This window comes from Ixodes scapularis, unplaced genomic scaffold, assembly GCF_016920785.2.
Source record: "Ixodes scapularis isolate PalLabHiFi unplaced genomic scaffold, ASM1692078v2 PGA_scaffold0__279_contigs__length_252992795, whole genome shotgun sequence".
Classification (NCBI taxonomy): domain Eukaryota; kingdom Metazoa; phylum Arthropoda; class Arachnida; order Ixodida; family Ixodidae; genus Ixodes; species Ixodes scapularis.
This window is the reverse complement of record NW_024609835.1, coordinates 38,726,762-38,748,213: the sequence shown is the minus strand read 5'-3', so window position 1 is coordinate 38,748,213 and position 21,452 is coordinate 38,726,762. Positions and strand designations below refer to the sequence as shown.

At 46.8% G+C, this 21,452-nt stretch overlaps 1 protein-coding gene across 1 annotated transcript; it reads left to right on the top strand.

Moving 5' to 3' along the window:
• The first annotated feature begins 1,143 nt into the window (after positions 1–1,143).
• On the top strand, positions 1,144–21,067 carry LOC8023369. The gene is made up of 4 exons (XM_002400549.4): positions 1,144–1,313; positions 10,082–10,140; positions 17,589–17,651; positions 20,934–21,067. Exons 1-4 carry the CDS (start codon positions 1,144–1,146, stop codon positions 21,062–21,064), a joined length of 423 nt encoding a protein of 140 aa, XP_002400593.3. The 3' UTR covers positions 21,065–21,067.
• The last annotated feature ends 385 nt before the right edge of the window (positions 21,068–21,452 follow it).

The following is a 21,452-nucleotide window of genomic DNA, read 5'->3' as shown; positions in this document are numbered from 1 at the left end:
TTCGTGCGCCACCGACGTCCTGGATTTTTCGTCGTCGAGTTCAAAATTGAAAATTTTTGCATAGTTCATTTGAATGCAAAGTTCATAAGACAAAGACTAATGATTTAACACTCTCGTTTGGTGACTCATTGAATATGGAGTTCGTGCAGATTTTTAATCAATTCGACACAGATCACATACTTCCGTGTTTGTCTCTTGATTCATTACTCAACAACAACAGCATATATATATTTTTATCTTCAGTCAAAACATACCAAAAAGTTGTCCTTGCCAAGTAATCTGCTACTGATTGAGATTTCATCCCAGTGCAGTTTTATTAATACACGATAAAATAACATATTTATTGATTTCCAATTTCCGCAAAAGATAAAATATTGGGGTCCAATACGATAAGGGTTATTGTAATCCAATACTGTGCGCTTTGTTGCTATGGGTTTACAATCTCCATTATACGATACAGCTTATTAAGCTTTTTCAATAGGCAGAATATAAGCATATGCTCCCTCCTGATAGCTTAAAAAGCACAACTGATTTATTTGCCTGAGGTAATAGGGCTTATGGCGGGAAATAGTAACCCGAGCACTTCGCGTATAAATCTGCGCTACGAATTTTAAATGCGATAGCATTTCGTTCGGAAAATTCGAAACATTTCCTGCGCGTTAATATGTACGAATTGTTTCTTCATTCCTAGTGTAATGTCTTCAAATTATTTGTTCTCTTATAAAACAAATATTATGTGCATTGTACGTAGGCAAACTTCCAATCTAGGCAATGATTTCTAAATATAGGAATCCATGCTCAACTTGACCAATCATGCGAGTGGCCTACAAATGAGAACCAAGAGCTCGAGAATTGAACCAGCTTTAATATTATGCCGGCTAACATAGTATAGTGTCGGTATCTTAAGCAATCTTTCGTAGATCCTGCAATTTGAAATACAATGATATAGATGCCCTTTCATTGAGATTACCCTCCTCCATAATATAGTACAACAATTAAACTAAGCAAATACGTATAGATTGATACGTTTTGTCGCCTTTGAATAAATTCACTTGTCTTTAATATTGTAGCACGACGATAGCATAGCAAGAGGCGGACGCAGGTGCTAAATATTTTAGTTTTGTTTTCTTACTTTTCAAGGATATGCAAACAAGGCCTATCTTGATATACCAATGCTACGCCAACGGAAGCAGCGTTGATCCTCCGGACTCCGTAAATATTACAGTTCTTTTGGACGGGACTGATCCAGCAACACCGGTGGCCTCGGTCATCTTTTGGTCTGCATCAAAGGGAACTCCAAACTCCTACGTGAAGTGAGTATGAGCTTAGTCTCATTTAAGAAACATGATACGAGAACAATACATTTCCGTAGATGTAAACATGGATATCTGTTCTCGGATTTCCTATGTTATGAGACGCGCGATTCCGGAGCGTCTGATCCAGGGTGTAAGATAGACAGGCGGGGAAACGAGAGCCAATAGAGCGACCAGTTTGTGTCCCTCTCGGTTTTCTCTTTTTCTGTGGCGCCATCTATGTGGAGCACCGCGAACTCTCACTCCGGGTGGGTGACCGGTGGCGACGGGCTAAACTGACGGAGATGGTTTCTCGTGGATTTTCAATGGAGGACTGTCGTGCTCTCGGTTTATTTTGGGCACTCTCCCACAAAATTCCATGCAAATACGATTCCGATTTTTTTTTTCTCGCCGCAGCGCCATCTGTCGCAAATCGGCGGTACCCGCAAGCAGACGAGTACACAATCCGGTCACGGCGCTGCGGTAGACTTCTATGGGCCGTTTCCCCACTTGTCTATCCTACACCCTGGTCTGATCATTGAGTCAGTGTGATGTTGGGTGCTTTATTCCGGCCGAAATGGTTGTGTAAAAACTGCGCTTTACATATAAATGAAAGGGGTAGCGTGGTTGCCTCTCTCAAACAGCTTATTATTAGGTACATTGCGTTTAGTATAATACGTGTTTTGTTAGATAGACATAGTTAACTTGTGCATGCACCCGTGCGGTGCTTCCGTTTCTTACTATCCGCAAATGCGCCTCTAGGATAACTGGTAACTTTTACGCACCATCGCGCTTTCCACGGGCGCCATGTATTTCTAAAATTGAGCATTCGGCAGTGAATAATACGGTACAAATCGTTCTTCTTTGCAATAAAAAGTTTGCGATAAAGGTCATACACCGACGTTTCATAAAAAAAAAAAGCGGTGTGTAGATCTTCCGCACGATAACGATGGGTAGTGAAAACGTGTGTGGAAAATACTCCACCCAGTTTTCTGGGTGGCACAGATACACCGCTTGTATCGGCCTCTTCGAACGCCATTTCCACTCCACTGAAAGTGTCTTGATGTTCATGCTGATGAATATGACGTCCTCGTGAAGTGAGAAAAAATTTGCTTCAAATGCGGAGATGTTACGAAAGGTCGTGATCCTTCCCTGACAATGTTTATCGGGGAAACAAGGATTGAGCCGTTGCGACGCCCATGTGTGCTGAAACCAAGTCAAACATCGGCGACGGGGACTGCGACGACACCGGGCACGTGGGCGCTTCAAAAATAATTCTGGACCTGCTGATAAAGCTGTCATCCAGTATGAACGTTCTGACCGCTGAAGTAAGCCTTCTTCGCGCGGATACTAGCGCGCTTTTTTTTTTCATTTCATTTCATTTATTTACCTCAAGGGCACCTTTTAAGGACGCATTACATAAATGCGGTGGCAATAAATGGGAATACAATATAAAAAAGAAAAGTTTTGATTTATTTTTCCCCAGGAATTAGACCATTACGCATGTGATTGGGGATCAATCTGTCACTATTGAAATTACACATTAAAAAAAATGATAAACAGCAAGTTGAACAAAATAAGGTGCAGAGACTAATTAACGCTTTGTTAAAAAGAGCACTGAGTAATTGAGACGATGAAGGCAGGGAGGTGTTTCAATTCAAAGAGTGTCTGTGGTATAAAGGAATAGAAAAAAGCGTTGCTATTTGTTTGAGGGATGCCAACTTTATGTTGATGATCTGCTCGTGATGAACCATAGAAAGAAGCTCGAAGAACCTATCTCGCAGAACAGGGCTAGTGTGAAAAGCTTCGTCAAATAAGCTTAACCGAGCGTTCGTTTTTCGGTCTGATGGGTGTGGAACTGAAAGGTTAGTCTTCATGGAGGAAACACTCGACGTTCCATAATATTTGAAGAAAATAAAACGTACTATCTGCTTTTTATATCTTCAAGTGGTGCAACTAGCGGACTGCCCAGGATCCCAAATAGACGAGGGGTTCCCTAGTTTCGATCGATTGTGATTTATATTGTTAGGTACGTTATCTATGTGAGGTTTCCATGTTAGATTAGACGTGATATGTACATCAAGGTACTTGTACCATGAAACAGACCGCAGTGCAACTCCTTCAATATTATAATATGCAGGTAGTGTCGTAGATTGGATACGCTTATAAATTTACATTTCGCAATGTCTTGCTCGCGAAAACACCCGGCACAAAAAGCACGGTGTCCGCCCGGGCTTCTGGAACGAAGCTACTCGGCTTGTCCGGAGCGCTTGCTGATGCGAAGGATAGAGTTTAAGTAAATGTCCTGCAGCGATCCATCTAGGACGTGGCACAGGAGTTTCACGCGCGTAACAACCCGCCGGTGGTCCAGTGATTGTTAGCAAAGGCGCCTCAGTCGATCCTCGTACAACAGGCCGGGGGGGGGGGGGGGGGGGGGGGGGGGAGGGTGGCAAGCGGCTGATGTGTTTGTGACAGAAGAGTCCGTGTTGCGCGACGCTTGACTCCCTCCAGACGCTTAGAAAAGTGGGCTTGGTGAGAGCTCAAGATGAACGCACAGTATTCTAGGCGTGGGAGCACAAGACCTGTAAAGAGTGCCCGATTGATCTTCGCACCACAGAAGCACGACACCTTTCTGACAAACCCAAGGGTTCGACGTGCCATCGCCACAATGCTGGAAGTGTGCAGAGCAAAATCCAAAGTGGGCGTGAGTGCGACCCCCAGAATCTGAAGATGTGTAACCACAAACACAGAGTGCCAAAAAAAAAAAAAATAGCACGGCGGGTTCGCTTTTTTTAGCAGCTGAAGCGCACTTTCGTTGTGACTTAGTCGTAGGTGTTTGGAAGTGGACCCGCAATCGTGCAGTGAGAGATGGTTTTGAAGGCGGGAACTTGAAGAAGGATGTTCCAAGCGCGTCAACATTGTTGTGACATTCACGTATTGCACAAGTAGATTGTCCTCTGTCTTCGGTTTATTGTCAGCATACACTAACAAGAGGGTGGGTCCCAGCACAAAGCCTCGTGGTACACTTGAGAAATGACAAAGTCCTCAGACGAAGACCCATAGAACACCACCCTGGGAAAGCGATCGATAAGGAAACAAGCTTTTCAGCGAAGCAAGGGGGGACTTCAACCAGCCCGGCAAACTACTGCATAGGGTGATGGTCCGGCCTGTCGACCGCATCGCTGTAGTCGGGTTGTATGAGGTTCGTGGAAGTATCATCCAGCGCATTACTTATCTGGTGCATGAGGGTGTCCAGGGCAGTCTACAACTTCTGCCAGGTCTAACTGCGTGCTGCGATGAGGAGAGTGTGTTGCTGCCAGTCAGGTATTCTAAAAAAAGTTCGATTTAGCAGCCGCTTAGAAGTCCTGCAGAGGACCGATGCGATTGTATTGATTGTGAGTCCACACATCTCGGTACCAGAAGAGAACTGACTCTCGTGCTTTATGTCATGAGCCCGCGCCAGGCTCCGAGCTGCTGCTCGAGCGCCCGCGCAACACCGATACATCTTCCGCTCTTTAAAGAAAAGAAATACAAAAAAATAAGTACGAAAATAACATAACATACAAAGAATGCGGATAGCATTAAATAAAAAATAAACACACAAAAGAAACTATGGAAACTGTTCAAATGTTTTGTCGTAGGTTAGTCGACGCAGTGCGTGTCTGCTTCGTGATGATCTTCTCAGTGCTGGAGCCTCATCTGTCAAAGTTTCACCGGATGCTGTTGATGGATGTGTGGAACGATGGTCTGTATCTGGGTTACAGTGTGGTTGTGGAAGCTGTGGAGACTGCGAAGTCTGTGAAGGCTGCGGATTGTCGTGAGCGTCGGAGTGCTGCTGTGGTGAAGCGGCATCTTCATCCAGGCAATCATTGAATGCCTCCGACGTTTTCAACAAATGACGGCGGTTTCTCCTGTAGATCCTGTTCCGGTCGGTTTGGACAGTGTAGGAGCGTGGCCCGGCACAATTTGTTACCTTAGCTTTCTCAAACCAACCGCCTTTTCCTCGCATGCGGACGACGTCACCGCTCTTCAGGTCCTTCAGCGACGTTCCAGGCTTGTTTTGTTGCCTCTTGCACACAGATTTCATCGGGTGCGATGAGAAATCAGGAAGTTGTGCTCGCAGTTTTTTTCTATACAGCAACTCTCCCGGAGACTGTCCTCCTATCAAAGGGGAACACCGATAGTTCAAGAGACCGAGAAAAAAATCATTCCCTGCATCATCACATTTCTTTAAAATTCTCTTTGCAATTTGTACCCCTTTTTCAGCAAGACCATTGGATTGCGGAAAGCGGGGGCTTGATGTCACGTGATGGAAGTCATAAACCCTGGAAAACCGTTTCAACTCGGAAGATGAAAATTGTGGCCCATTGTCTGAGCAAACTTCTATTGGAATGCCGTGCCTTGCGAACCAGCCTGACAATGTATGGATGATGGTTTGCGAACAGGTGTCCTGGAGTCTTTCAACCTCTGGGTAGTTTGAATACGCATCAAACGCGACTAAATATGATTAACCTCCATAGACAAACAAGTCAATGCCAACACGATACCATGCGTAAGGAGGGGGCTCGCGCATCATAAGTGTTCCCGGGGTTGCTGATATGCAAACTTCTTACATGTCGCGCATTCCGCAACAAAGGTGTGAATGTCCTGTGCCATTTTCGGCCAAAACATGAGTTGGCGTCCCCTTTCTTTACATTTGTTTACACCTAAGTGCCCTTGGTGGACCCGAGCTAACATAACTCGCCGACGTGACGAAGGGATCACCACCTTCGTTCCTTTAAGAATTATTCCATTGACCACCGACAGTTCAGGGTCTAGTGAGCTGAAGTTGCCTTGCAGTGGGTACCCGTTCTCTAGACAGTGAAGGACGTGTTGTAACTCAGGGTCCCTCTGTGTTTCAGTTCTGAGTCTGTCCTGTGTTGTCTCGCTCACAAGTGCGGCAAGCATTCCCACAGCGTGTACTTCAACATCCTCCAAGCCTTGCTTGTGATGAGGACTATGCTGCCCAGCTCTTGACAAAGCGTCAGCTAGCACAAGCTTTCTGCCAGGTAGAAACTGTAGCGTGAAGTCGTACCTCATCAGTCTCAAAAAGAAACGTTATAGGCGAGGGGGAACATCACCCAGTCTTTTTCTTTGATAAAGCGACCAACGGGCTGTGATCAGTCTCGAGAAGGATGTGTCTACCATATGTGAGGTGGTGAAACCTCTCACATCCAAATACCAGCCCAAGCGCCTCCTTCTCAATCTGAGAGTATCGTGATTCGCTGTCCGAGAGTGATTGGGAGGCATACGCTACAGGGCGCCACGACTTGTCGTACAGCTGCAATAAGGCCGCTCCGAGTCCATCTGTAGACGCGTCAGCCGACAGTTTTGTGGGTCTACTAGGGTCAAAAAGTGCGAGGACTGGAGCACTGGTCAGCATGAGTTTTAATTGCTTCCACTCATTGTCATGAGCCGCTGTCCACTCAAAAAGTACATCTTCGCGAAGAAGTTGTCTAAGATTTGCTGTACGTTCGGATAAACTCTTTAAGTATTTTCCAAAGTAATTTATAACGGCAAGCATGCGCTGGAGAGCTTTCTTGTTTGTGGGTGCATCCATCTTCACGATATTTTCTAAAAGACTCGGATCAGGCCTGATACCTTCTTTGCTCACTACATCCCCAAGGAAAATTACTTCTGGAATTCCAAACTGGCATTTCTCTGAGTTTAGCGTCAGGCCTGCGCTGTGTGCAGATTGCAGAGCTCATCGCAGCCGATCATCATGCTCCTTTTGCGTAGCTCCGCAGACCAGCACGTCATCAATGTAAACACGTACCCCCTTCAGTCCTTCAAAAATTTCAGACATCGCACGCTGGAATATCTCTGGCGCAGAAGCCAATCCAAATGGCAACCTCAAAAATCGGTATCGTCCAAAAGGGGTGCCGAATGTGCAAACTCGCGATGTTTCGTCAGTCAACGGGATTTGGTGAAAGCCTGCCCGCGCATCAAGCTTTGAAAACACTGTGGCGCTAGCAAGCTCAGCTTGTATATCTTCCCTTCTCGGCATTTCGAAATGCTCACGTCTCAGACACTCATTGATTCTTCGTGGGTCCATGCATACCCTTAAACTGCCGTTCTTCTTTTTCACCAAGACTAGGGAGCTTACCCAGTCTGAGGGCTCCTTCATTCTTGTGATAATTTCTGCCTGCTCCATGCGGTTCAGTTCTTGCTTCAGCGGCTCCATGAGGGTTTGAGGTACCCTACGGGTGGGTTGAACGACAGGCACTGTGCCTTCCTTAAAAGAGATGCTGTAGGGACGTTGGATTTCCCCGATGCCTTCAAACAGTGCTGTAAATTCTCGCTGAACTTGGGATTGAGTATTCGTGATGGTCGCGATCTCGTGCACACGGTTCACCAAGCCTAACTCTTCACAAGTAGGCAATCCTAGAAGTGCACGCCTGTTCTTCTTGACGACAAAAAACTCGGCGGAAACAACTTTTCCTTGGAACTTGAGCGTGAGTCTGGCTTTTCCAAGGTGGCCGATAGCGCTGCCGTTGTAGCTTTGTAACACTGCCGGACTTGGTATCAGGTGCTGCCTGGAGTTGGCGCTTCGGAAGAGTGACAGCGGGAGAAGATTGACTTGGGAGCCGGTGTCTACCTTGAACTGTAGAGGCACCTTTTCAATCATTACCTTGATCAACCAGTCTTTCTCAGCGATTTTCCTGGACTCGCCGACCTGGAGTATCTCAAAGTTATCTTCTGACAGTATTTCTACTTCCTCCACTCGCCGACTGCTTTGCTCATCTTGAGGCTTCGCGTCACAACATATCGCGAAATGGTGTTTCTTTCCGCACAAATTGCATTTCGTGCCGAAAGCTGGGCATCGGCGTGGTGCGTGAAATCGGTTGCACTTTCGACATCGCAGACGTGACCCACTTTTTTCACTCTTTTGCATGACGTCTACTTGTTCTACTGGTGTCGGGTGCTGATCCATCCACATCCTCGCTTGTTGCGACGAATTCTCTGGAGCTTTGCAGATTCTCGTTGCTTTCTCAAGGGTCAGGTCATCCTCCATCAGCAGACGTTCCCGCAGATTGTGATCTCTGACGCCATCGACAATCTGATCTCTCACAAGAGAATCTGTCAGGTCGCCGAAATTACACGAGCGCACTTTGAGTTTAACGTCTCTCAAAAAGTTTTCAAATGACTGACCTTCCATCTGGATCGTCTTGCGGAAAATGTGGCGTTCGAATGTTTCGTTAGCTTTCGGTGCACAATAATCTTGAAACTTGTGAACTACCGCCTCGAAGCTTTCCCTTTGTTCTTCCGTGAGAGTGAATGTGTTGAAGACGTCGACAGCTTCAGGTCCCGCGACGTGCAGCAAGATAGCTATCTTCTGCCTGTCTGTTCGAACCTATGGATCAGACCCGGTCGCTTCAAGGAAGAGCTCCACTCGTTGAAGGAATCGTTTCCAGTTGTCTGCGACGTTCCCTGAGAACGATAAACCTTCCGGTGGTTTCAGCATCTCCATATTGGACTTCAAGGTCCGCCCGGTCAGATTTCAGTCGGGTTTCGGCACCATGTATTGATTGTGAGTCCACACATCGCGGTACCAGAAGAGAACTGACTCTCGTGCTTTATGTCATGAGCCCGCGCCAGGCTCCGAGCTGCTGCTCGAGCGCCCGCGCAACACCGATACAGCGATAGGGCTCAAACGCTCTCTGTCACGTAGGTTGTGCCTGTTATCATTATATGCTTTTTAGAATAAAACATGTATTAGATTTTAAGGTATTTTGTGTTTATTAGAAAATATGTAAACTCATTGGCTTACACTCTCAGTGATAGACAGATGATGCGTTTTTGAATGTTTATAAATATGGTTGTGAGGATGGTGACTTTGATTGCGACGCAGTGATACTGAACTGTGCCATTTACCTATTCTTCAAAGGTCTACAGTCTTTCACTTTTATTACTTTATACTTCTGTTTTATTAAACTATGATCTCAATATTTATCTTCCACTAGATTTTCAAAAATTCGGATCAAAGCTAAATACATCTTCTATTGAAATTTTTATTGCGAACAAACAGAAAGCGCATTGATGTCTTCCTTTCGTTTTGATTTGTCAACATTTGTTCTTGTGATGTAAGTTCTGACTATTTTAACGCAATGCACCACTGCACAGCCTTTCGTGTGGCACTAAAATAAAGTAAGTGAAATAACAATATTGAAACGCAAAAAATATTTATTGTGGTGAAATCGAGGTTGAAAATGAATTGTAAGGCATTACGCTATTTAACCGTTGCCAATAGTAAGAGTAAGCTTATAGGTTAAAAGAATATAACTACCGCACAATATTACTTAAAGTTTATTTGTTAGGTCATACTTGCTACTGGCCTGGAATGTGGCACAAGGCGGTCTTATCCCAATGACAGATATTAGTGTTGATGGAAACTGTCAAACACACCTGCTCAGGGACGCTAACAATTCACCGTGACTGCTGTAGTCTACAGTTATAGATATATTCTACATGCAGCACCACATCACAAGTACGTGACTACTCTATATCTACTTAGTGATCAGTCACATATTTCACGATTACGTGAGAGATTCGGGGAAGTGTTAAACACAAATAAGGATCATCTCAGTATCGTAGTAGGAACCACAGATCGTCTTTTGAACTTTTTATCACATAACCTGAGTCTCTTAATCTAAAAGAACTTAAATATCATAAAGTGTCTAGGATCAAATTGATTATATAATATAGTATACCTTACTTTGTTTGCTTAAGAACTCGTTTCCGATTTGTAGGAGCAACTTCCAGACACGTTATGATGCTGCTAGAGGTGTCGGTGTCCGCACCAATTCAAGTGAGTAAAATATTCACAAAATAGAGCTCGAGAAGTAGCGACCATTTAGCACTCCATATGAGGAGGGTATATCTGAGCTTCGAATGATGCGCCCTTATCTTATTGCTAATCTACGTAATGTATAATGATAAACCATCCTCCATCCTAGGCTAGTTTTGCATAAACAGAAACATTTCGTAACAAAAAAGTGTAAATTGTAAAAACAAGTCACATTAATTGACCTATGTACATATATAAACAATTAATTCGCACAAGCGCTCATGTCTAAGTTTAATGCAGTGGACAAATAAGGACAACTGTGCTGGAGCCACACTTTTCTCCAACTCTTCGATTCGGCACGAGTAATTTCAAATTTTTACGATTGTCGTATTAAAAAATGTAAACATTATAAAACTTTAAAAAAGCCCCAGCGACAGTATAGATATTGCCGCGCGCAAGGCTGAGAAAGCAACGCTCGGTCACGGTCCTCCAGAAAGTTCCCGTTTATTCATGTACCGCACGTAACTTCTATCATTTATCCCTGCTTTTGTTTTCTAGAAAGTGCGTGTTCATTCTCGCCCCGATCACGCGACGCTCGAACCGCTTTCGCCGAATCTTCGAGATAGCGGCGCACTCTAGATAAGAGGCCGCCCGCGACCTTGTCGAGTCAGTCTCGCCCTAGCGCTCGATTCTGCTGACACGCCGACTTCGACGCCCGCGACGCTCTGCTTTCTTCTGTTTCCTTCTTTATTTTTGGCACAAGTTCGCCACATTAAACGTTTATTTATTTCTGTTTATTTCTTGTTTATTGGTCACGACTCACCACCCGTGACATTCTGGTGGAGGTGCGGGGTACCGCATGTTCGTGCAGCGCAGCCCTCCGAGTTCCCGCAGTACAAGTCCGAATCCAAGCTCCCGAGGACCCAACGAAGACCAGATCGAGACTCGATCAAGTCGCCGCACCCAAGGGCTAAACCCGGAATACGGACTTCTACCACCCAGGACCAGGCAGCCGACGATGGCCAACCAGTCGCAGACCCCCGCCGCTCCTGCCGTCGTCTACCTACCCGTCGCTCCTCGGACACCGCCTCCGTTCCATGGCGAACTCCACGAAGACGTTGAAGATTGGATCGACCAATTCGAACGCGTCGCCCGCCACAATAGCTGGACCAACGAGCAACGGCTGCAAAACGTGTATTTCTCGCTCGAGGGGACTGCCAGAAGCTGGTACGAAAATCACGAGTCTTCATTGACATCCTGGGACATTTTCAAGAGCCAGTTGAAGGCGACATTTGTCAACCAGCACCGCCGAGAGAGAGCCGAAGACTTACTTCGTACCAAGACTCAAGGCCCCAACGAGAGCATTACCGGCTTCGTGGAGGATGTTCTCCGCCTAAGCGCCCGCGCCGATCCTCAGGCTACCGAGGAGAAGAAGCTGCACCACCTGATGAGGGGTGTGAAAAGCGATATTTTCGGCGGTCTCATCCGGAATCCCCCAACGACAGTCGACGAGTTCATCACGGAGGCGACAAATATGGAACGGGCCTTGCTAGCCCGCGCCAGACACTACCAACGACACCCTGGCGTAACTACTCTAGCGACATCTGGATCCGACCTGGGCACCACCCTCCCCGGCATCCGTGACCTTATCCGTGAAGCCATCCAGGAGGAGTTGAAGAAGTTGCTACCTGCTGCCACAAGCCTGGCTACGCCCTCAGTCGCCGAGATTGTCCGGGAAGAACTTCAGCAGGCGCTGCAGCCAGAAGTTCTCGCCAGCGCCGCTCCTGAACCACCGAAGCTGAGCTACGCCGCAGCTACCCGACGACCACCGCCCCCTGCTCACCCGTATACGGCGCCACCTCGACGTGAACCTCTAGCGCCGCAGTATTCACGACGCCATGAAGATCGGGCGTACGTCCGCTCAGAACAAGCTGCTCCACGAAAGACCGACGTGTGGAGGACGGCCGATCGACGCCCGTTGTGCTACCACTGCGGGGAGGCCGACCATATCTACCGTCGTTGTCCCTACCGGCAAATGGGCCTGCGTGGGTTTCACCCGAACGACCCACGCCCGAGGTACGGCGAACGCCCTCACGACATCGAGGAGTACCTCCGACGTTCGCCCTCCCCAGTGTCGTCTCTCCGCCGTGAAGCCCGCTCCCCATCGCCACGACGTTCAGCCTCCCCAGCGCCACGATCCTGCCGAGAGAGCCTGTCTCCCCTGCGTCGTCGGGAAAACTGAGTGCGGCAACGCCTGGAGGTGACGTTGCCGAAAACGACGGAAGCAAACAGCCTCCAAGAACGCCGGAGCGCTCCCACTCTCTCGACGCCCCGCATTGCACCGACGCGCCTGCAACGGTGTCCAACAACCTAAACGTTGTTATCGATGGCCAAAACGCATCGGCACTCGTTGACACCGGGGCAGACTACTCAGTATTGAGTGGGAGGCTTTCTCGCCACCTTCGAAAAGTCACGACGCCGTGGGATGGACCGCAGATACGAACCGCCGGAGGACACCTCATCACGCCTGTCGGAAGGTGCACCGCTCGCGTCGAAATTCACGGCGAGACGTGTCCTGTGAAATTCGTCATTCTACAAGACTGTTCCAGAGACGTCATTCTCGGCATGGACTTTTTGTGTGAATACGGCGCCGTCATCGACCTTGGAGAAAACAGATTGACGCTGCGGACACCTGTTCCGCCTTCAGAGAAACTCCAAACTGCATCAGCCGCCGTCCGAGTCGCTGCCGACCACGTGAATCTGCCGCCGCGATCAAGTGTTGTCGTACCTGTCGTGACCGATGCAGCTACCCGTAGCGAAGTTCTTCTGGAAGGTAACCTCCAGTTGCTCCTGGGAAGAGGAATAGGCGTCGCACGAGGAGTAGCTGAACTTCAGGATGGCCGCACTGTGGTCCTCGTGACGAACTTCCGGAATGAAACGCAACACCTCACAAAAGGTGCAGCCGTTGGCCACGTCGAGGATCTCCGAAACTCCGCCGAAATCGCCGCCATTACTGATGAATCCTCGCCACCTCAGCAAGACGGTACGTCGCCAGCGCAACTCGACATCGACCCTAAGCTTCCGGACCCGAAACGACGGCAGCTGATTAACCTCCTTGCCGAATACCGTGACTGCTTTGCGACGTCGTCGAAGGTACGCCAAACAGCCGTTGCGAAGCACCGCATCATTACCGAGGGCGACGCGCGCCCTGTGCATCGATCACCGTACAGAGTCTCCGTTAAAGAAAGGGAGGTGATCCAGGAGCAAGTTCAAGAGATGCTGAACGACGACATAATCCAACCATCAAGCAGTCCGTGGGCCTCTCCAGTCGTACTGGTTAAGAAGAAGGACGGAACGCTTCGGTTCTGCGTGGACTACCGGCGGCTGAACGCGGTGACGAAGAAAAACGTCTACCCACTCCCCCGAATCGACGACACGTTAGACCGACTGCGCCACTCTCGATACTTCTCATCGATGGACCTGAAGAGCGGCTACTGGCAGATCGAAGTCGACGAACGGGACCGAGAGAAGACAGCTTTCGTCACGCCGGATGGGCTGTACGAGTTCAAGGTAATGCCCTTCGGACTATGTACGGCGCCAGCAACTTTCCAGCGTGTTATGGACACCGTACTGGCAGGACCGAAGTGGCAGAGCTGTCTGGTCTACCTCGATGACGTCGTGGTGTTTTTCAGCGACTTCGACGAGCACTTGCGACGACTCCGAGCTGTTCTTCAAGCCATACGGACCGCTGGACTCACCCTCAAGCCGTCGAAGTGTCGGTTCGCCTATGACGAACTGAAGTTTCTAGGTCACGTGGTTAGCAACGAAGGCGTACGCCCACACCCTGAAAAGACTCGCGCCGTCGCGTCATTTCCAGTGCCGACAGACAAAAAGGCCGTGCGAAGATTCCTTGGACTTTGCGCCTACTATCGTCGCTTCGTTCGGGATTTCGCACGGATTTCCGCACCGCTCACAAGCCTCACGAAGGATGTCGAGAGGTTCGAATGGGCCGAGAAACAACAGCGGGCATTCGACGAGTTGAAGCGACGTCTCCAGACGCCTCCGGTTCTTGGACATTTCGATCAGGATGCGGACACCGAGATTCACACTGACGCAAGTAACGCAGGACTTGGCGCGGTACTAGTTCAAGTACAAGAAGGCACCGAACGAGTCATCGCCTACGCAAGTCGTACACTGTCCAAGGCAGAAAGAAATTACTCCACGACTGAGAAAGAATGCCTTGCGGTCGTCTGGGCAATCATGAAGCTTCGTCCGTACTTGTACGGAAGCCCGTTCCGCGTAGTCACGGACCACCACTCGCTCTGCTGGCTTGCGAACCTCAAGGACCCGTCAGGACGCCTCGCTCGGTGGAGCCTCCGGCTACAAGAGTTCAACATGACTGTGGTTTACAAGTCAGGACACAAGCACAGCGACGCTGACTGCCTGTCCAGGGCCCCTGTCGAAACACCTTCCGGCAGCAGCGACGACGATGATGACGACTGCTTTCTAGGGGCAGTGAACACCGATGACATGGCACGACGTCAACGAGACGATCCGGAGCTGCGAGCCTTAATCGAGCACCTGGAAGGGCGCGGCGGTACCGTACCCCGTGTTTTCTCACGAGCCGTGCCGACCTTCACCATTCGACAAGGTGTACTCTACAAAGAGAACTTCGGGAACAACAACTCGCCGTGGCTGCTGGTAATCCCGACCGACCTTCGAGGGGAGATCTTTCAAGCATGTCACGACGACCCGACGTCCGGACACCTTGGATACAGCCGGACACTGGCCCGTATTCGTGAAAAGTATTACTGGCCCAAGCTCCCCAAGACCGTCCACCTGTACACACGATCATGCCACGAGTGCCAGCGACGCAAGAAACCTCCGACGAGGCCGGCCGGACTCCTGCAGCCTATTTCTCCTCCAACTGCACCCTTCCAGCAGATCGGAATGGATCTACTTGGTCCTTTTCCGCCTTCGACGTGGGGGAACCGCTGGATCATCGTCGCCACAGATTATCTCACGCGGTACGCCGAAACGAAAGCTCTTCCTTCGGGGACTGCTGTGGAAGTTGCCAAGTTTTTCATTGAGTCCATCGTCCTCCGGCACGGCGCTCCAGAAGTTCTGATTACAGATCGCGGATCATCGTTCATGGCACAACTGACCCAAGAAATCTTCCGACTCAGTCACACCAGCCATCGTCGTACAACTGCGTACCACCCGCAGACCAACGGGCTGACGGAGCGACTCAACAAGACAATCGCCGATATGATCTCTATGTACGTCGACGTAGAGCACAAGACGTGGGACGAGGTGCTGCCCTACGTCACGTTCGCCTACAATACGGCGGTTCAAGAGACCACTGGATTCACCCCTTTCCAGCTGGTACATGGTCGGAAGGTAACGACCATGCTGGACGCCATGCTGCCCCATGAGCCATCTGACAACGAGAGCGACGACGCCCAGGCGGTTGCTCAACGCGCCGAAGAAGTTCGCCAGCTCGCCCGACTCCTGATTCAAGACCAGCAACGCGTCGACGCCGGCCGCTACAACCTTCGTCGCAGGGACGTCCACTTCCAGCCCGGAGATAGGGTGTGGGTATGGACGCCCATCCGTCGCCGCGGCCTCAGTGAGAAACTGCTGAAACGGTACTTTGGACCATACAAGGTACTTCGTCGCCTCGGCGAGCTGAACTACGAGGTGATGCCCGACGGAACACGAACATCGTCACGCCGCCCACCACGACCTGAGGTCGTCCACGTCGTGCGCCTGAAGCCGTACTACGCTCGATAGGACTGTGGACCTTTTGTGCTCCAAAAGACTCTTTAGTTTATCGTTCTTTTTTATTTTGATTTGCTTTACACTGCATCGGGGCGATGCACTTTTAATGGGGGGAGTAATGCCGCGCGCAAGGCTGAGAAAGCAACGCTCGGTCACGGTCCTCCAGAAAGTTCCCGTTTATTCATGTACCGCACGTAACTTCTATCATTTATCCCTGCTTTTGTTTTCTAGAAAGTGCGTGTTCATTCTCGCCCCGATCACGTGACGCTCGAACCGCTTTCGCCGAATCTTCGAGATAGCGGCGCACTCTAGATAAGAGGCCGCCCGCGACCTTGTCGAGTCAGTCTCGCCCTAGCGCTCGATTCTGCTGACACGCCGACTTCGACGCCCGCGACGCTCTGCTTTCTTCTGTTTCCTTCTTTATTTTTGGCACAAGTTCGCCACATTAAACGTTTATTTATTTCTGTTTATTTCTTGTTTATTGGTCATGACTCACCACCCGTGACAATATTAAACAAACTAATCTGCAAAACTCAGCCGAAGCCACTTTAATATAGGTCTGATGATAAAATCCCAAATGCATAACACAAATCTTGGCAACATACAGTCCCTACGGCATCAAAGACAGAACACTCAAGTAGTTGGATAGCGAGATGGCAGCAATTAGAAAAATAAATAAAGTTACACTTTTTAAGGTCTAAGGCCGTTGATACTTAAGCCGCTATTCCTGTGTAGACCACCTGTCGTTGTGAAATATACATTAGAAAATATTACCTTTTTCTGGAAAAATCGGTCCGTGGTTTAGTCGGTTTACTGAGGCGTTTGCTAGATATTTTGTTAGATTTGTATTCTGTTATTTGAAAAAAAATGAAGATTAATGTTATTAATTGGTGTACATATATTCTAATTATTAGTATACATTGCATTCTTGAGTACAGTTTTTTTGTGTATTTGAGTCTCGCAGTATACTTAAAACACCGATGTTTCCGACTATTTCATGACTGAGGTAGTAACCTTCAAATTGCCGCTTATCTGCAGAATAGTTCAGCATATAAGGAGCACTAAAATATAAATAACATTGATATTGAATGTAAATTTTGGGACTGCTTACTTATTCAGAAAATATGTTTTATGTAGTTAAATTATTGTTGCTCATCAAGCGCGTGGTACACACTTTGATATGTTGGACAGATATCAAAGTGTGTACCTGGACGCAACACATGAGAAACTTACGCTTGAGCAGTAGTGTTACATAATGTATTTATTATGTAAAAAAGCTGCTAATGTGCACAAATGCTGTTGAAAACCTAACTTCGCAGCGCACACCGTTTTTGCATACCTAGTTTACTTCTCCAGAGAAAATACATTATCAGAAGGAAATGTACAGCTCACAAAATAAAATTTAAATTTTATATTTTTAAGTGCTCCGAACCATGTACCCCAATAATCCTTACAATTCAACATGGGCACACAACTTTAGAATAAATGTCCAAGACACACGTCCCTCTTTTCTTTTTAGTAAAAATGTCTCGACTACTGATGTTTTTCTCAACTCTTCAAAAGTTTAGTCTAAGGAATTGCAAATATAAAATATAAAGTCGCTAAAACGCCTAAACAAAATAAGAATCACGGTACAAAACAATTCGGCTCTAACTTTCATTGTAATAATTCATGATTTTGCGATTCAGCTGCGACAGAAGATACAACGGTTCTAAGATATTTCAAAGGCCAGTCACTTTACGTGAAACTTGGTAAGTAAATGCAGATTTTATTTCGCTCGTCGAATTAGGGAAGAAGAATTGACTGAGGCTATGGTCTTATAAAGCCAAAGGGAAGTTCTTCATTTTAAGAAAGCAGTAGGTATAATGCCACAATTTCCATGACCTTTAAAAGATATTTTATTTCATTTCAGTGTCTTTTTAATAAAATGCGAACGAAACCATTACTTTACCAACAAAGCTAGGCGCTGTTAATTACAGCAACCGAGATTTAGCTTTATAAAATGGTAGTTCCTATTACAGTTTTTAAACACAGAATGTCGCTATGGGCTGAATGCTATACCAAAATCGTCACGCTCCGTTGTTGGCCAAATAGCGTGACACACAGGCCAAGGCAACATAAAGCCTGCGCAGCCCATAGTATTCAGTGCATAGGCACACAACAAAAATATACTCTTGTACTACTGTTGTGATATGTTTTACTTAAGAAACTTATAGATAAAAAATCCCGATACCACCGTCTATTAAACGAAGACGATAAAGCTCTTCCTTTGATAGACAGTGGTATCATATTTTTTTTATAAGGTTGTGCATGGAATTGTAGACTCGCCGGTCTTGTTGAGCTCCCTCCGTTCTCACGTCCCACCGCGTATTAGCCTTACTCAGTTTTTTCTGTCCGCATGAGCTTTTTACCGCGTCTCCTATTATAAGAATGCAACTTGAATTTCACCCCACCTTGAAATAATTCGTGATGTGAAAACACTTCGCCGTAATCTTGACGCTAAATTACTCGCGTAATTCGATATCCACGTGTGTGTGTTTTTTTTTTGTGTTTTTTTAGAGTTATGTCGTATTTGTTGTCTACTACAAGGAAAGCATTGAGCTGTTTGTGGACACGTAAAAAAATAATATTAGACTCCTAATTATTCGTACATACTCATAAGCAGGCTTAATAAATGGTAACAAACGAGATATACAAAACGGCTCAATGGGAATCGCAATCCAGACACGAGAGCGCAAACAGCTGCATCAAGTATGACTCAAGGAAGCCTGCGTGAACAGGCGCCGTCAGCGTGGGTAGCTGGCTCCCGAATGACGAAGCGTAGCTCCTCACGTGATCCCACAATGTCACCGGGCAGTTTATAGCGCAACAGCGGCTAGCCCAGTGGGCATCTGACCTCACGTTTCAGCAAAAATCCCAGAAAAAGATGAGCAGGTGAAACAAATCTCCCCTTCTCGCAATAATTTCAGTTACCACAATAGGCTCCTCGCAATCAAACCGCTCTAAGGAGTCAAGGAGCTACACGCACCCTCAGAAGAAGCAGAACTCAAATACTTCATCAGAAGAATACACTCAACTTCGCTCAACTGCATCAGAAAGCGCGCTTCCAGCCCCAAAACCTGCCTGAGTGGTTTGTAAACCCGATGACCGAGAAATCGCATGCGTATCGCACTTTCGCGCTGGGCCGAAGTTGAGGGGTGCCGCTACGTATCGATATACTGGATTCTCCAAGACAGCGGAGACGGCTGTCTTCGCTCTCTCGGTGGGTTTGCACGACTATAGATGGCGGCAGCCACCCCTCTCAGTCAGAGCCCTATATACTGGGAGACTTTGTCCGATGGGCGGAGCCTGTCGCCCGCTAGAACAAGCGGACTTTACGATAACACAAGATGAAGGATTTTGCTTTTGGCCACTCTTCTTGCGTGGTCTAGTCCAAGTACGCGGTTAGTAGTTGTTTTATAAGTATAATTTATTATTCTCTGACATTTTGTTATGCCTCCAATTGGAAACTATATTCAAGCACTGGCCATCCTTTATTGACCTCCAAATACATAACTTACAAATAAGCTTTATTTCTGTTGTTTCGAAACAAAACTAGGCTTTCTCAAACAAAAATTAATTTGGCGATTGAGCACAACAGTTCGCAGAGCCTCTCCTACGTGACGCCAGTCACGGCACTGAATTCTAGCGGTGGCGATTTTTGAGACAATGTTCAAAGTGTTCCCAATTCACTTTTCACCAAAGAGGGATAAATTTAATTCACATTATATTAAGAGATCACGACAAAAAATAAGTTGGAGCTGCTAATACATGTGCACCGCCAAAAATACTTACATTTGCGATAAATAATTTCATTACAATGTCGGGTCACAGCATACCTTGCGTGCCTAATCCAGAGTGGGTTCGAGATTCGATAACAGAGAATTTCATTTATATAATGCATTATGTCTCTCAGTGCCCGAAGGCGTTACAGAGAGGAGTAGGGCACAGTAAATGGAACAAAGCAAAAAACAACGAAAAGGCAAAAAACACACAAAATGACCACTAAACATCATTTAACGCGTTAGTAATGGCACAGTACATGAAATAAAACAAATAACAATAAAAAGGCAAAAAATACAAAAACTTACTACTACACATCATGTAACAGGTTAGTAATGGCAATCTTACATTTATCTGAGGCACTGATTTTGACAATGACTGCGGGAAGGCGGTTCCAGTCAATCGAGGTTTGAGACAAAAAAGAGGCATTAAAGTTAGATGTGCTGCAATGAGGGATCCCAACTTTTAATTGATGATCGGTGCGTGATGATATGTAAAATGGTTCAGAAAATAGTGCTTGGCCGACAGTAGGGTTGGAGTGATATATCTTATGGAACAAGCATAGACGGGATATCTTTCGACGAAGAGAAAGAGGCAAGGTGCCATCTTCTGGTTGCCTTACTTCTATCTGTGGTTGCTGGATTGTCGGCATTTTCAAAAGAGCGTCAAACACTCCCAGCATAAAGGGCTATGCTCCCAGTTAGAATTCCTCAATGTTGCTTGCTGCTTGTGCCTTGCGTCGAGCCGTTCACACGACGCTAGAGGCGCCGGCGCCAAGGTTATATATTTTTGCGTTGTAAGATATATTTCCTAGTCAATCATTTGTGAAACCTATGAAAACATCACGTTAAAGCATTCTTATCACACATTTCACTCCTAAAAATTAACTGATAATGATAATCATCTTAAACCCGGTGCGCTTGTGAATGTATCCTGTGTGCAACACCTGCAAAACCGCCCAACGCCCCTTATAACAAAGCTTAACTAACCATAACGTACACATGATGCAGGCACGATATTTTCTATGCTCCTCTCAGCACAATAAAGACAAGCCTAAATTCCCCGAACTAGTGCTAAGAGCTCGCTTTTCTTCTAGAGGAGTGTAAGCGCATAAAGTGGTAGAGTATAAAATACTTTCGAGCCAATGTTTCGACGGTTGTCGGAGATTATTCCCGCATTAACCACAATTCTTTTCATATGTTGTATTCCAGATATCCCCAGCAAAAACAATACTGAAGGTTACAAGATCTATGATGTCGACTTCGAATGCACGAATGCAAAGATTCTCTTGCGTGAAGTTTGTCCGTTTCGGTGCAACATGAAACTGACCCGAGAACTGTAAAGCAGTCAAAACTGAAAGTGATATTAATACGCCTGTTTTTTAGCATGTGGTATATTTGGCACTCTCGATATCACATACATTAACACATCCCGTTCATTTCATGGGATATATGCTTTCTTTTATATAATTTTAAAACGTTGAAATAAATAGATGTCTTAAGTCCAGATGAATAAAAATGCATACCCCCCTCATCAAGCTGCTTCACATGATTGAATGATTAGAGGCTTTCTGGCGCAACTGCCACGTGGTCATTCTGCGCCAAACTAAAATATTTAGGCAAAGCAGAGGTGGAGTGTTATTTAATGTAAAAAATTAAGGTCAGGTACGCTGGTAGAAGACAAAATGTTGAGAAAAAAATAATAAGCTGTGGTGATCACGTATAATAGAA